The following is a 13,758-nucleotide window of genomic DNA, read 5'->3' as shown; positions in this document are numbered from 1 at the left end:
TCTCATTAATATAACTCCTAGACTGTCTGTGATATTTAGAAAATTCAAAAACTACTGGAGAACTAGAGCTTTGCGGTCAAAGACCTGTCTTACAGCAGTCCTCCGTGGAAAGACCATCCAATCACAGACAAGATTCACCATCGGTCACATGTTTGTAACGTCAGCTTCTCAGTACCGTTATTCTTTAACGGTTGAATAACTGCCAGATATTGAAAGTGAAAGTTTCAATATAGAGGAACATGACTTTGTAAAAAGCTGGTGAGACAATTCTTCTATAGTAAGTTACTGAGGCAGCTTGTTGTACAGTACAGGAGAAAAGTTATACTGCTTATGACATCTGAAACATCTTCAGACTTTCCAGTGTGAAAACTGTCTCAAATGTCAGGAAGTGCCAGAAAGATCTGGAAACGTCTGATATGGGGCAAACTGCTGAAGAATGCAAGTGTAGTGGTGAAAATTATAAAATGTTGTTTTGAAATACACTTACTTTATAACGGGCCTGGTCTCTGTCATAGATCCTTTTCACAGACACCATTTTGGGGGCAAAAAAGTTGGCAAGTTTGCCAAGGTAGACGCCGTTCCTCAGTCCCTCTTCTAATTCAGTGGTCGCAGGCAAGTCTTCCTCTAGGCAGGCCTCCATCCACCTGGAGGTAAAATAATGTAAAAAAACAAAGACATTATTATTGATCAACTTGCAAACATGTATATAAATAAAAAAATCTGATTATTAATTGATTACTACAGTAAACACATCGTAAAATGTCAGCTTCTTAAATGTGAATAGTTTCTGGTTTCATTAAAACTGAGTCATTTTGGTTTGTGGACAAAATAAGATATTTTGAGAACATCATCTCCAGGTTTGCGAAACGCTGACTTACATTTTCTAACAAATTTATGGACCAAACAAATACTCAATTAATCAAAGAAAATAAACAACAGATCAATCAATTCTGAAAATAATTGTTAGTTACAGCCCAACACTTACAAATGAATTGATTACGACAGTAAATAAATTGTTTAACTACATTAATAATAGTTAAAACAAGTTTTCTGATTTCTCAGCTTCTTTAATGTGAATATTTTCAGGTTTCTTTGCTCCATATAACAAATGAATCTACTCTTTGTTCCATATAACAAAAATAACTGATCAACATTTTCTGACATTTTACAGACCAAACAAGTACTGCATTGCATTCAGGGTATTTAAACACACACAGCACAACAACAGCATTTCCAGAGTACACACTAAAGCCATTGTTCTTGATGTTTTAAGGCAGTTGTGGCATCCGTAATGTTGCATCCTCTCCGTTTTTTACCTTCTCTTTCTCCTACCCTGTAGACAGCGAGTACAACATTTTCTACAAAGGCTTCATTTAGCCGAGGGTTTTGGGTTAAACAGAAGAATAAAGTGTTGGCTTGACAGAACTTGGCGTCGTTACAGGCAACACCTACACTGTGCCCAGCATGCTTTAGGAAGGGGGTTGTGGACACATTTGCAGTCTCAGCTCTGGGACAATGTGAAGGTTAGACGGACTCTTCATTGACAGTTTTAAGTATAATGAGCGAACTAATCGGATATCGCTGCTTCAATCAATATAAAAGCTTTGTGGCGCACTTCATTACTGGGAGTAAAAATGAACCGCAACAAAGACGTGGCCACAGACGTGTCTGGAAAGAGTAAAAGCTGAGTATAATATACAGCACATGTTAAAGTAACACTGACCATTTTTCACAATGATGTCATTTCCCCACTGAAGGGTTGAATATTTTGCTTTTAGATCTGCGGCCTCAGCCAGGCTATTCCCAGAGATATTAGGGGGGAAAAAAGCATTCCAAAGAACTAGTGAATGATTTGAGAAGACAATGAATCATCATGGCCTGAAAATCTGTTACAGATTATCTTGGCCTGGAAGTGTGACACAATATTTATTACTAAGGTCACACCTCAGTGCTGATGGCTCCAAATTCAAACAAAAACAGCCAGTTCAGTTCAGTATTATCCTATCACTGAGTCTCCCTCCACTAAAAGTGCACAGTACTCTCTGCTGTAGCTTGTTTATGCTTCAGTTATTGTGTTCATACCAGCAACTCCCTTCTCCCCTGACTCTTAAAAACAATAAAGCTTCCCACATGCATTCATGCCCACTCACAACTTGTTTAGCTTGATTAAATGTCCATGTGGGTGTCTCAGCAGACTCGGTCTCCAATGAGTGTCAGCACATTACGGACAAGCGCACACGCGCACACACACAAGCACGCACACACACAAGCACACACACGCGCGCACACACGCGCGCACACACACGCGCACACACACGCGCACACACACACACGCACACACACGCGCACACACACACGCACACGCACACACACGCACACAAGATAGCAGCTGTCTTTACTCAGTAAAGGTATCTCTGAAACACGAGTAAAGTAATCATCAAACATGTTTGATCATTGTTTAACGGGTTTGAGTGTTTTTTAAATAATTTAAGAAGATTTTTTTTTTCTTAAATGTGAATATTTTATTGTTTCTTTGCTCCATATAACAAAAGAAATCAAAAATTAAAAAATGAATCGTTTTGGTTTGTGGACAAACCAAACACCATAATTTTGAGGTTCGGGAACACCAAGCAACATTTTTCAACATTTTATCGACCAAACAACTAATCAAATTAATCGAGAATGACAGTAATAACAGTTTAATTGATTATGAAAATAATCGATAGTTGCAGCTGCATTTCCTGCATTACTCGATTAAGCGAGTAATTGTTTGGTGCATAAAATGTCAGAAAAATGTTGAAAAATGTCAATCAGTGTTTCTCAAATGTCCCGGTTTGTCCGCAAACCAAAATGATTCAGTTGTAATGATTTCTTTGTTAAATGGAGCAAAGAAATATTTACATTTTATCACATTTAAGAACCTGAAGAATCAGAAAACTCAACAACAGTTGACGATTTATTTTGTAATCAATCAATCGAGCAATTGTTTCTCTATGTAGTATCAAAGTATCAGATGGCTCTTCAGTACCTTAGCACAGCTTCTGACAGCCCCCCAGAGTAATTATGCATAATTACCAAAATACTGCCTCAGCCTCTACATTTCTTATGCTTAGATGTTTCTCGGATCACCCTCCCACCCCCACACACCCATCCGTCCCGTTTTGGGACCTGGTATCGAGCAGATGCTATTGTTGCATCAACAGAAAGACACACCAGTTAACCTTTTACAAACACACAAAGTTGCTTGCCAGGAAAAAACCCATTTGGCAGTGAATCAAAACAAAGATACAGACACAAACAGGGTGCACTCTCGCTCTCTCTATCGCAAACACACTCACACACATATGCACAGGCTCACACCAAAGTCAAAGAAATGAAGCAGATTAAACCCTTTAAGTTTCATATCATTGGAACTTATTAATGAAGAGTGAATGTGGGGATGAGAATAGAAATGACTACAGTTACAAAGAATAGATATTGTTGGCGGGAATGTGACTTCCTGCATGGGTAACCCAGCTCTCCTGTGAAACTTCACTTCCTGGACTTAAGACAATGTGTCTCCTGGAGCAGGACAGGCTAGTAGTCCTGTTTACAAGCACTTAAAGCAGCACTTCCTGTCATTGTCTAATCTGTGACTAACTGGACTAAACAAACCACAGCTTTCTGGACCAAAGGACTCAGGGTTATGTCACACCTCAACGCATTATTAGTAAACTACAAAACTGGACTTTTTCTGTCTCTTCTTGCGTCAGAAAGCTTAGTCATGCTGGTCATGAGTTTGTGTTTGTGCATGTGGCTCTGTGTGCAGAAAGACAAACTGTAGTTAGAAGTGAGGACAGTCTCATTCACTACTACCACTTCTACAAAGATTAACAGTGGATCTGTTTAAAAAAAAAACAAAAAAAACAGCAAGGTCCCAATCCAAACTTCAAACGTAAACTGGTAACTGTTTACTCTCCAGTCAGGGTACAAAGTCTTGTTTCAGAAATGTGTGTGTGTGTGTGTGTGTGTGTGTGTGTATGGACAACATCACCACTAAAGTTAAGTTCACAACATGGAGGACTTTGAACAACAAACCATGTGGGCAATACATTTCTGGTTTGAGCAAATTAAATATGCAAGTTCATATCACGTGCCATATATGTACGACTTTGGACTGACCTAGATTTATCCCAAGAGGCTGTCCATTATCACAGCATGTACACACATACATACATACATACATACATACATACAGGCACATCATTGTTAATGACGTTAACCATAGCTGAAGTTCATGTCATTGTTTATAGTGACATGTGAATACAAAATAATTAATGTGAATGTTAATATGTGGTTTTTTTTTTCTGCAGAAAAAGGCCTATAGTGAAGTTGCAGATCAGGTTGTCCTTAACCACGTCACTGGTCAGGTGATAAAGCCGAGTCAGCACTTCCTATATTTGTTTCCTGTTATTTATTTTTTTTCTTTCCCCATCTAAATGCCATCATGTGTAAGGCATCAATAAATTAAAATACAAACCAAGGAACTGTCCAAGAATCACAAAATCTGCCTTATTTGGAAACTCAATTTTGTTTCACTAAGAATTTCTTTATATACAATTTTAGGGAAGCCTTTCTAAAATATTCTGGTATTGTCGAATAAATAATTTGAACAAAGACCATTAAAGGGCTGGAAATGATGATGTTCTTGTTTTGTTCACAAACTAAAACTTTTTTGTTACATGCAAAGAAACTAGAAAATATTCACATTTAAGAAAAATCAGAAAACGCTCAAACCGATGAATCACTTATTATAATAGCTTACGATTAACTGCAGCCCTAAAGACCATTAACCAGGTGCACTTGTTAGGTCGACTGCCGACACCTGACCCCAGAGAGCAGAACCTAATCCCATGCTTACTTCAGTTTTAATCCTAATCTAATTTGACACATTTCTAAAACTAGATGCTCCAGTCCACAATTACCCAGGATGATGTAAAAGTCAGCAGCAAAAGGAGAAAAGGACAGTAAACGTGCAAGTAAATGTGTATAACGGTGGTTATTTTTAAGTGCGGTTGCAATAGTGCAGCTCAGGTAGACCTGCACTAAACTTTTACGCTGTGACATGGCACAGATGGCAGATGATGTCAGGCTATTTAAACAGTCTTAACTAAACCAAAGTACAAGTTCAGTTGTCAAACAGTAATCTGGTGAGGAGAAGCTGATGGAAATTAAACTGCACACACTCATAAGCTGAGTCCCGAGCAGAAACTCCTGGTCAATTTCCAGAAACTTTCCATAGGATTGGGAACTTTAGTTCTGGAATATTGGAAACATTCCAAATTGGAAACCGCTTTTTGTTGAATCACCACTAAACTACAGCATGCTGTAATGGATTTGAGCATAGATAATCCATCCAGAGCATCAATCAGTTGAAACACAGAGGATGTCGTCACAGAATCAGTGTGTAAAAAAGAAGCAGAGTTCAGTTTCCTGTTCCTCCCTGTTCAAAAAGATGCCCCACCGAACCAGCCAGGAAGTGGTTTGTTTTTTTTAGCTAGTTTTAGTTTCAGGAGCATCACCAGCAAGAGCTTTCATCAGATTTATTGTCGTCTTCACAATATCTTTTTTGCTGGGTAAAAATATCGCTAACTAAACAGTAAATTCTCTAGTGTCTATTTGATGATTTCAACAATCAATGAGGTTAAGGGTGTGGTGGAAAGAGAGAGAGGCACTCTTTCCACAAAGTCAGCACCTCCCATGTTTTTAATCACACAAACACACTCGTGTGCTCACGGTTCCGTGTCATCTCATTACAGCTCCGTGCTGCACAAACATTTAACCGCACACAGCTTCGCTCCCTTCATGTGCCACATTCACTTCACCGTGTTTCTCCATCACTTAATTTCTCGAGCACTACTTTAGCGACGTTCAAACACAAACTTGTCCCGTGACACTCGTCTACATAATCAAACATTATTAAAAGGAACCGAATGACACACAGAGCAAACAACCCAAAGGGAAAGTGGTTGGCTTTCGTCAGCATGTGCCTCTTATGTTTCACGGTTTTCCCATAATTCTGCCCCGCAGTCTTCTTACCGCTTGGCCTCCTCCAGGTGACACAGGTATTCGTAGGCGATGTTCTGTCGTCTCCTCTCGTCCATCTCCTCTGCTGAAAGCCTCTCATCGTCCTGAATGGCTGAAAAACAAGAACACAATATCATGTTGAGAACGTTAAATGCAAAAACACATAGATAATCGTCGTCTAGTAAGAGGAGTGAAAGGTATTGCAAGAGAGGCAAACTGCCAACTAGTGATCAGAGGCTTCAATACAACACAAAAGCCAATCCTAGCTGATTTAGGGCGAAAGGTGGGGGTCACACCCTGGACAGATCACCAGTCCATCGCAGGACCAAAATACATATGACAAAGCTTATTCATTCAGTATGAAGCTCAGTATAAACTGAAGCATCTAAAATTATTTTGCCATTGAGTCGTGGTCGTTTTTAGGGAACTGTGCTGATATTAAAAATGAAAACGGCTGAATTTGTAAGTCGATTGATGGCTGATTGTACAATTCTAGCAAAAGCAAGAATTGTTACATGAGGTTTCATTTCCTTTTTTCAGGTGCTGATCATATGCTGATTAGTTCACCAAAACACTTACTCAGCTGATCAACCATTGTGGGGTAAAAAGCGATGAGAAATGTCAATGACCTGAGTGAATTATTCCACTGAAGTGACTTCTGCTGAGAGCTGGCCTTTACCTGCACTGCAGTTTAATCAGACCTGCCCCTGACTGTGCTTAGTACTATTCTGCTCTAATCCAATCAAATCTCTTTATTTCTGGCTGAGTGAAAATACAATGACAGACCTGGAGCTCAGGTTAAGGATCGTCACTTTCTAAAACTCGACCAAGTGCCTCGTCTTGAGTTTGACAAAAGACTAGCAGATCGGTTTTCGTGCGGTGTTGCTATCTTTTTTCTTTTAAAAGGATGTTGGCGCTTAAGCCTGTGCAACACACACGTGAGTCAGCTCGTTGGACCCGTTGATCGATCAGCTTAAACAATTTACAATTTAAAACTGTAGGTTTGTAAGTATGTGTCAACTCCTCACCAATGCAATCATGATATTCCTGGAATTTTAGGATTGCAAATTGAAAGATGATGGGACTGCAGTGGCGAGTCCAAAACACATTTTCCTGTGGGACATTCATTGTTTATCAAGGCTCTATTGGGCTTTAAACGTCTGTTTGTTCATCAGCCACGTGCATCCGTTGTTACAGAACTGACATAATTACAAAGTGAGCAGTTTATTAGGTACACCCAGATACAGCTAATGAAGTCTTAAAGCTGTAAAACCTTTCAACCAGTCCAAGCAGAAAGTGAACTGCACTTTTAACTTTTCACAGATGTTTTGTTTTCTTGAGTCAGACAGATATCGTGATGCATCGCCATATGTAACGCTTGCAATATATTGATATCGTGATATTATTGGTATCGTGAGGCTCCCTGTGATTCCCACCCATGCTCTGGAGGGTCTAAGTGGCCGCGTTAGTCACCAGATCCAAGTCCAACAGAGCACTTTTGGGATGTGGTGAAGTGAGAGAGAGAGATAGGACGCATGAATGGGCAGAAATTATGTGCTGCAATGACAGAAAAGCTTCCAACAACTTGTGGAATCCATACCACCAGAAGCTGAGGCTGTTTCAGGCTACACTCAGACTATCAGTAGGACTGAAACAATTACTTGTTACTAAATTAATCGTCAACTAAAATCGATAATGAAAATAATTGTTAGTTGCGGACCTAATCAGCCCCATTATTCAACTTTAAAATCTGATTAAAATCGTCTGTATAGCCCACTGTTTGCAGACTTTAGCAAAGATCGACATTCATTTTGGAGAGAGCCAACAGGGAGCATACAGTCATGGTTGACTTTGCTTCTAGGTGAAGTGAGAAGCAAAATAGGGGCAGCTTTTCTCACGTCTTACCCATCTACACCACATGAGCTGTAATCAATAAAATCCAGTGAGCCAAGTCAAAAGAAAAGCCTGCACTGATGACGTGATTGATTCATGTTATCTATCACAGTTGTACGTTGCCCACAGATGCTTAAGTGACAAGATATCTACGGCAAATAGTTACTCAATGAAGCATTATGCAGACATAATGTGTGTTTTACTGTATATCACTTGACTACATTGCATTCCTGGCATAGCCATGGAGTCAGTTATAGATTTCTTAAGAGCAGCAGTATCCAAAGTTAATGGTTAACCTATGAGAAAATGCCAAATGTGTGGACAGGCTGATATGCCGCAAGCTAACTCCATTAAATAAATAGATAATAAAAAAAAGCACCACTGTGTCACAGTGTGGATCATGTGAGAGCACTTTGAATGAGACAGTTCACCAGACCAAACTAATTCACAATAGAATTTATTTTATTAACTGTAAAAGTCGGCTTTAAAGCTTTAGTGCATAACTTATTAAATATGAAAATATGTCCTGTATATTCAATTGTCCAATGAAAGTGACAGAAGCTTTAACGACTTTGCCCATTTATGATATTATATTTGTACCCACAAGTAGATTTGTTTTGGAATCTTAAGACAGTGGCATCCTTTGACAAACATCTTACAAAGACACAACAAACATACAATGTGATACATAAATAAAAAAGTTTTAAAACTAAGTCAAATGAGTGCAGAAAAAAAATAAAAGTGCTCCAGGCTTCACTGATCAAGACTTAAAATATGTAAAATGTAAAAAAAAAACAAGAAGAACCACTGACGTACTAGAATAAATAATGTGGCAAGAAGTAAAATTAAAATAAATATATAATATGCTGCTGAAACAAAACTACTTTTACATCCTTGTTTTGTTTACATCATGGTAGGGTTGCAACAGTTATTAAATGATTACTAAATGTCAACTATTTTGTAATATTATATCATAGTGTGTGTTTTTTAAATAACTAAAACACGCTTTCCAATTTTTCAGCTTCTTAAATGTGAATGTTGTGGTTTATTTGCTCCATATGACAAAGGAATCATTTTTGGTTTGTGGAAAGAAGAAGAACTTCAAGGACATCATCATTTTCCAGGTTTTCCAACATTTTTCGAAATGTTCTGACATTTTACAGACCAAACAGTTATTCGATTGATCGAGAAAGTAACTGACATATTAACTGAGTATGAAAATACTGAATCGTATATTATCGCATGCCTAAAAAGGTCTGTATAGGTTGTGTTAGACAACATGTTCAAGTCAATCGCATACAATACTGATTTTTATGCCCATTTATGATATAGGAAATGCATTGTTAACTTAAGTGTAAGTGCTCTTATAACAATAAATAATAAATATCGTATGGAGTTCCATTCATACCCAGGGAGTTAAAATAGTGGAAAGATTTCGGTATCCTAACCCCTCAATTTACCCATTTTATAGCTTTAATTTAACAACCATATAAACCCTTAACTTAAAAACCTACTCCTTCAACACTTTTGTTCACTTTCCTTAATCATAATTCGTACATTCACCCACATTTTGCCACGATTGCCACACCTACTGAAGGTATCCTGTTGCTAAAAAAAGAAAAGAAAAGCACCTGTTGCTCATCAGACGCCACCAAATGTTAGCTTGTTTTTTTGTGTGTTTTAATTGTCTGTGCTTTGAAAGGTGAGGGTTAACGCCATGTTATAGCTTCATAAAACAGAGACACTTACTTCCATAGCGTGGCTTTTGTAAAGTTGCGGTTTCTTCATGGTACATCCTGCTTCGTTTCCTCCTCCACTGTGCGTGTGTGAGCTCGTATGCACTGGAAACAACCTCAGCCTCAAAGCTAACGTTAAAACAAACAATTCACTGTGTGTAAGTCGCCCTGGTATAACAACTACTAGAGAATTAAAGAGAAAGAGAGAGAAGGTCACAGCAGTCCTGTCATTACAAAGTCCCCATGCTGTGCTGTGCTGTAGTGTGCTGTAGTGTCAGTGTCAGTGTGGTTCTCCCCTGCCTCAGTTTTCTTGCTCCACTCAAACACGCTGACAAGAAATGATTGACGGGACACGAGACTGGACATTTAGCGACTCACTCGCACCACCTGCTGGTCAAAACGAGGCACAATATGCTGCGTTCACTGAGACTGGGAACAGAGAGTGAACTAAACTGTTTTGTTTCCTTTTAATAAGAAAAAAATCTGGATTTAGGCGGATATTTTACAGAGCTTTTGGGCCTGACATTTGCCGAGGGCCACCCTGACGTGGTGTACTGTCAGTGGGCAGTGAAATTATTTAGTGGAAACAGGTAATTTCCTAGGATGTCTCTCGTGCTGTACAAGAGTGGAACAAGCAACCAGTGTAATTTTTAGTCTAACCTTTTTGTTGTCTTTCTCTCTTTTTATTGTTCTGTACTATGTATTGTTTATGTTACAATGGGGATTTGTTCAAATTGTACATTTTAAATGTTACTTTGTTTTTATGTAAAGCACATTGAGTTGCCTTTGTGTGTGACATGTGCTGTATAAATAAAGCTACCTTGCCCTTTAAATGTTTTAAATGTATTTCAACAACAATACTACTACTACTACTATTACTACCACGACTACTGCTACTGCTAATAATAATAATAATAATAGTAGTTGTAGTGGTAAAGGTTTGCAGTAATAGCCTTATTTATATAAAGAACAAGCACAAAGTACTTTTATCAGATAAAGAAGCACAGAATGAACCATAAAAGGTGTAAAGAAGAAAGGAGAAGAATCTTAAAAGGCATGCCATGTCCCCTTTCCCTAAATAGTAAACCAAAATTAAGAAAACAATAACACACCAAGATGATACCAAACAGATATTAAATCTACAAAATAATATGCTATATAAAACACTTTCACACAAAGCAGATAAATAAATAAACAATGTGAAAATTAGCTCACTCACAATTCTTTTTCAACTTAAAAGAAAAATTAAAAACTTACAAACACAGCTTTCGTGCACAATCTCCTGATTGTATGAATAGTTCTTTTTTGTTTTATTTTTTATTATTTTTGCAATGCTGCCCAACTGCCCAACTGCAAGTTCTTTAATCACGCTTTGAAGTTCTTCTCCATCCTTTGTATCCCCTCACTCTTCAAAGTCATTTCACCACTTCAAAGCTCCCAATTGCAGATCAAAGCCTTGTTTTTTCTTCGAAGAGTAAATTGGCCTTTTATGTTCTTATCACTTACATACAGTTGCATGAGGGAAACTGCTTCAACGGTGGGCATTTATGTGATGGACAGATGGACAGATGTACCTTGAATTAATAGATGGGTCATTTTTCATCGTTTGTGATGTCACATTTTATATCAAACAACTTTAATTACTTTGGTGCCTTTAGTGAGTCACCTGTCATGTTTGGAGTCTGTCAAGTAAACCTTGGACAGCCCAGAACAGACAGACAGGTGGAAGGACAGACAATCCTTGGACCCATGGTTCTCAGACTATGGGACTAGTAACACCAGTGGCAGATGAGCTCCCTCTGGTGGTACAGTATGTGATCAGAGTGGGGTTGAGGAACTTTGGTATCTGGTATATACAGTCGACCTGCGACGTCCTCGCGGTTTACCTCAAGTTGACTCTTGCTCGGCTAAGATGAGAAGCAGCCCACTGGTGGAGTTCTATAAAAAGTTACTGCAAACACACGCCAAACATCTCATAATAATAGAGCTAGAGCCAGATTTTTATTTTGAAATAGTATCAGTGAGGTCACAGCTAAAAGAAATTGGATTTTTACAGCTTTTAAATAATACTTATTATTATTATTTAGTTTAAATCCTTTACCTGTGGAACCTTTGCTGCATGTCATCTTATCTGTACTACAATCTGAGGGTGTAATTGAAGTACTTACATCAGCCACTAGAGGGCAGCATTACCTTGCATGTTTGAATGAAGTGTGTGTCTCTGCATTTGTACATAACTTGCTTTCCTGTGTCTATAAGGAGGTGTTTTTAATCATTTTTCCATCTCTAGTAGACTAAATATAGGAAACTGATCTTGCGTAATTATGAATCCATTTGTTCCTGTACATTATGCTTCTGAAATCACACAGGGAAATGTTTGCACTTACATATTTACATAATTAAGTCAGATATACTGCTAATTAAAAAATGTCTATATGTAAATGCTGTAGTGCAGGGGTCTCAAATTCAAATGACCTGGAGGCCAAAGAGCATATTGTGTGGCAGATCAAGTGTAAAAAAGTCAAATTTCCTGGGAAAAAAAATTACATTTGTGATGATATTTCACAGAATTTCAAAATAAAAGCATTTGTTTTGCTATAGAATGATATGAAGTGCTCAATAAAAAAATTAAACTATAAAGATCAAAAACAGACAGAAATAACTAATTATAACTTGACTTTAAGACAATTGTGGACAACCTTTTGTGATCTCTTACAGAAAGCTGTAAAATAAAAACACAGCATCATTTGCTAGAGAACATAACTTTTATTGTATATATATTATTGTTTATATGCAGCACAGCCTGCAATCCCTGCCTTTCCAGTTTTACTCATTATTCACAGAGCTTAATTTGGCAAATATTTCTTCACATACAGTATCTTCACAAACTTACTGGACCTGGGAATATACGGCCCAGTCATCCTATGTCTGGCAGCTCCTTTACGACGATATACACAACTGTATTCTCCACATACATTTTTGAGTAACCTCCATATATGGATGAACAGAACCTACAAGAGTGATACATTCACATTTTTCCCCCTCAATAAAAACCTTAATATTGCCACTATTTTATCGCCAGAAGGGTTTACAGTAAGAACGCAAAGTTAACCACAAAACAACAGAAGTTTTCTTACATGCATGCAAGTCGATGCACACACACACACGCACACACACACACATAGTAGCAGGTAAATAAGGACTTAAAGCAGGGGTCTCAAACTCTGGACACACAAAGTCCAACTTTCTGGTAAAAAAAAACAACAACTGTTCAGTCTGGGTGGATAACATGAGCTAAGATTATATCACAATACCGCATTATTTCAAAAGAATTTCAAAATAAAAGCATTTGTTTTGATACAGAATGATATAGTGCACACCAAAAACAAAATGGATCTATAAATATAAAAACAACCGGACAGAAATAACTTACTATAACTTGACTTTAAGTGGCAAGCCGCATGAACGAGTTTGAGACTTCTGACTTAAGGCCAAGGACACACACATACACAGATACAGTAGATGGATTTATGACCTGGACATGGCAGGAGAGACATGAGGCAATCAAGGAGTTGTTGTTGTTTTTTTTTTTTTACACATTTAACCCAGAACATCACCAATATCAGATTTGATATGTACATAATATTTATACTCATGCATTCACACACACACACACATAGGGTACATATAATACTCTCTTTATCTCTGTTACACACACACACTCTGGCATACACGCACATAAATACAGTACATAAGCGATACCTCAAGCATAACGTAAACACACCAGTAAATTCAACCAAAATAAAATCACTTCTGTTATTCTTGCTACTGGCACATGTAAGTTGTTTTTTTTTGCTTTTGCTTTCAATAGAATTTCTAAGTCACATTTCTGCTCCACAGATATGAACATTATCCACCGCACAAGAGTAGCACAGTTTGTGTATTTTCAGCCGTATTTCAAAATACGAGAAAAAAAGTTAGTTTTTTTTTGTGTGAAATGGAAATAGACGTTCATGTACAGTAAGTACCACTTTGGAAGCCAGTTTTTTCGACAGCAGTGCGA

At 37.8% G+C, this 13,758-nt stretch overlaps 1 protein-coding gene across 2 annotated transcripts in view; it reads right to left on the bottom strand.

The window, feature by feature from the left end:
* iqgap2 (IQ motif containing GTPase activating protein 2) overlaps window positions 1-11,097 on the bottom strand; it is a 34,030-nt gene extending 22,933 nt beyond the window's left edge. Inside the window, exons 1-4 of one of the 2 annotated variants that reach the window (XM_058635811.1) lie at window positions 10,953-11,097; window positions 9,709-9,824; window positions 6,079-6,178; window positions 488-644 (exon numbers count right to left, since the gene is read on the bottom strand). In XM_058635811.1, the coding sequence (XP_058491794.1) occupies window positions 488-644; window positions 6,079-6,178; window positions 9,709-9,754 (303 nt within the window). In that variant the 5' untranslated portion in view covers window positions 9,755-9,824; window positions 10,953-11,097. Of the gene's footprint in view, window positions 1-487; window positions 645-6,078; window positions 6,179-9,708; window positions 10,021-10,952 lie in introns of those variants that run through there. The other variant, XM_058635810.1, reaches the window with a different exon arrangement.
* Window positions 11,098-13,758: the final 2,661 nt, after the last annotated feature.

Source organism: Solea solea, chromosome 8 (genome assembly GCF_958295425.1).
Source record: "Solea solea chromosome 8, fSolSol10.1, whole genome shotgun sequence".
NCBI classification, from domain to species: Eukaryota; Metazoa; Chordata; class Actinopteri; order Pleuronectiformes; family Soleidae; genus Solea; species Solea solea.
The sequence above is the reverse complement of the archived record's forward strand: the minus strand, read 5'-3'. Positions and strand labels throughout refer to the sequence as shown.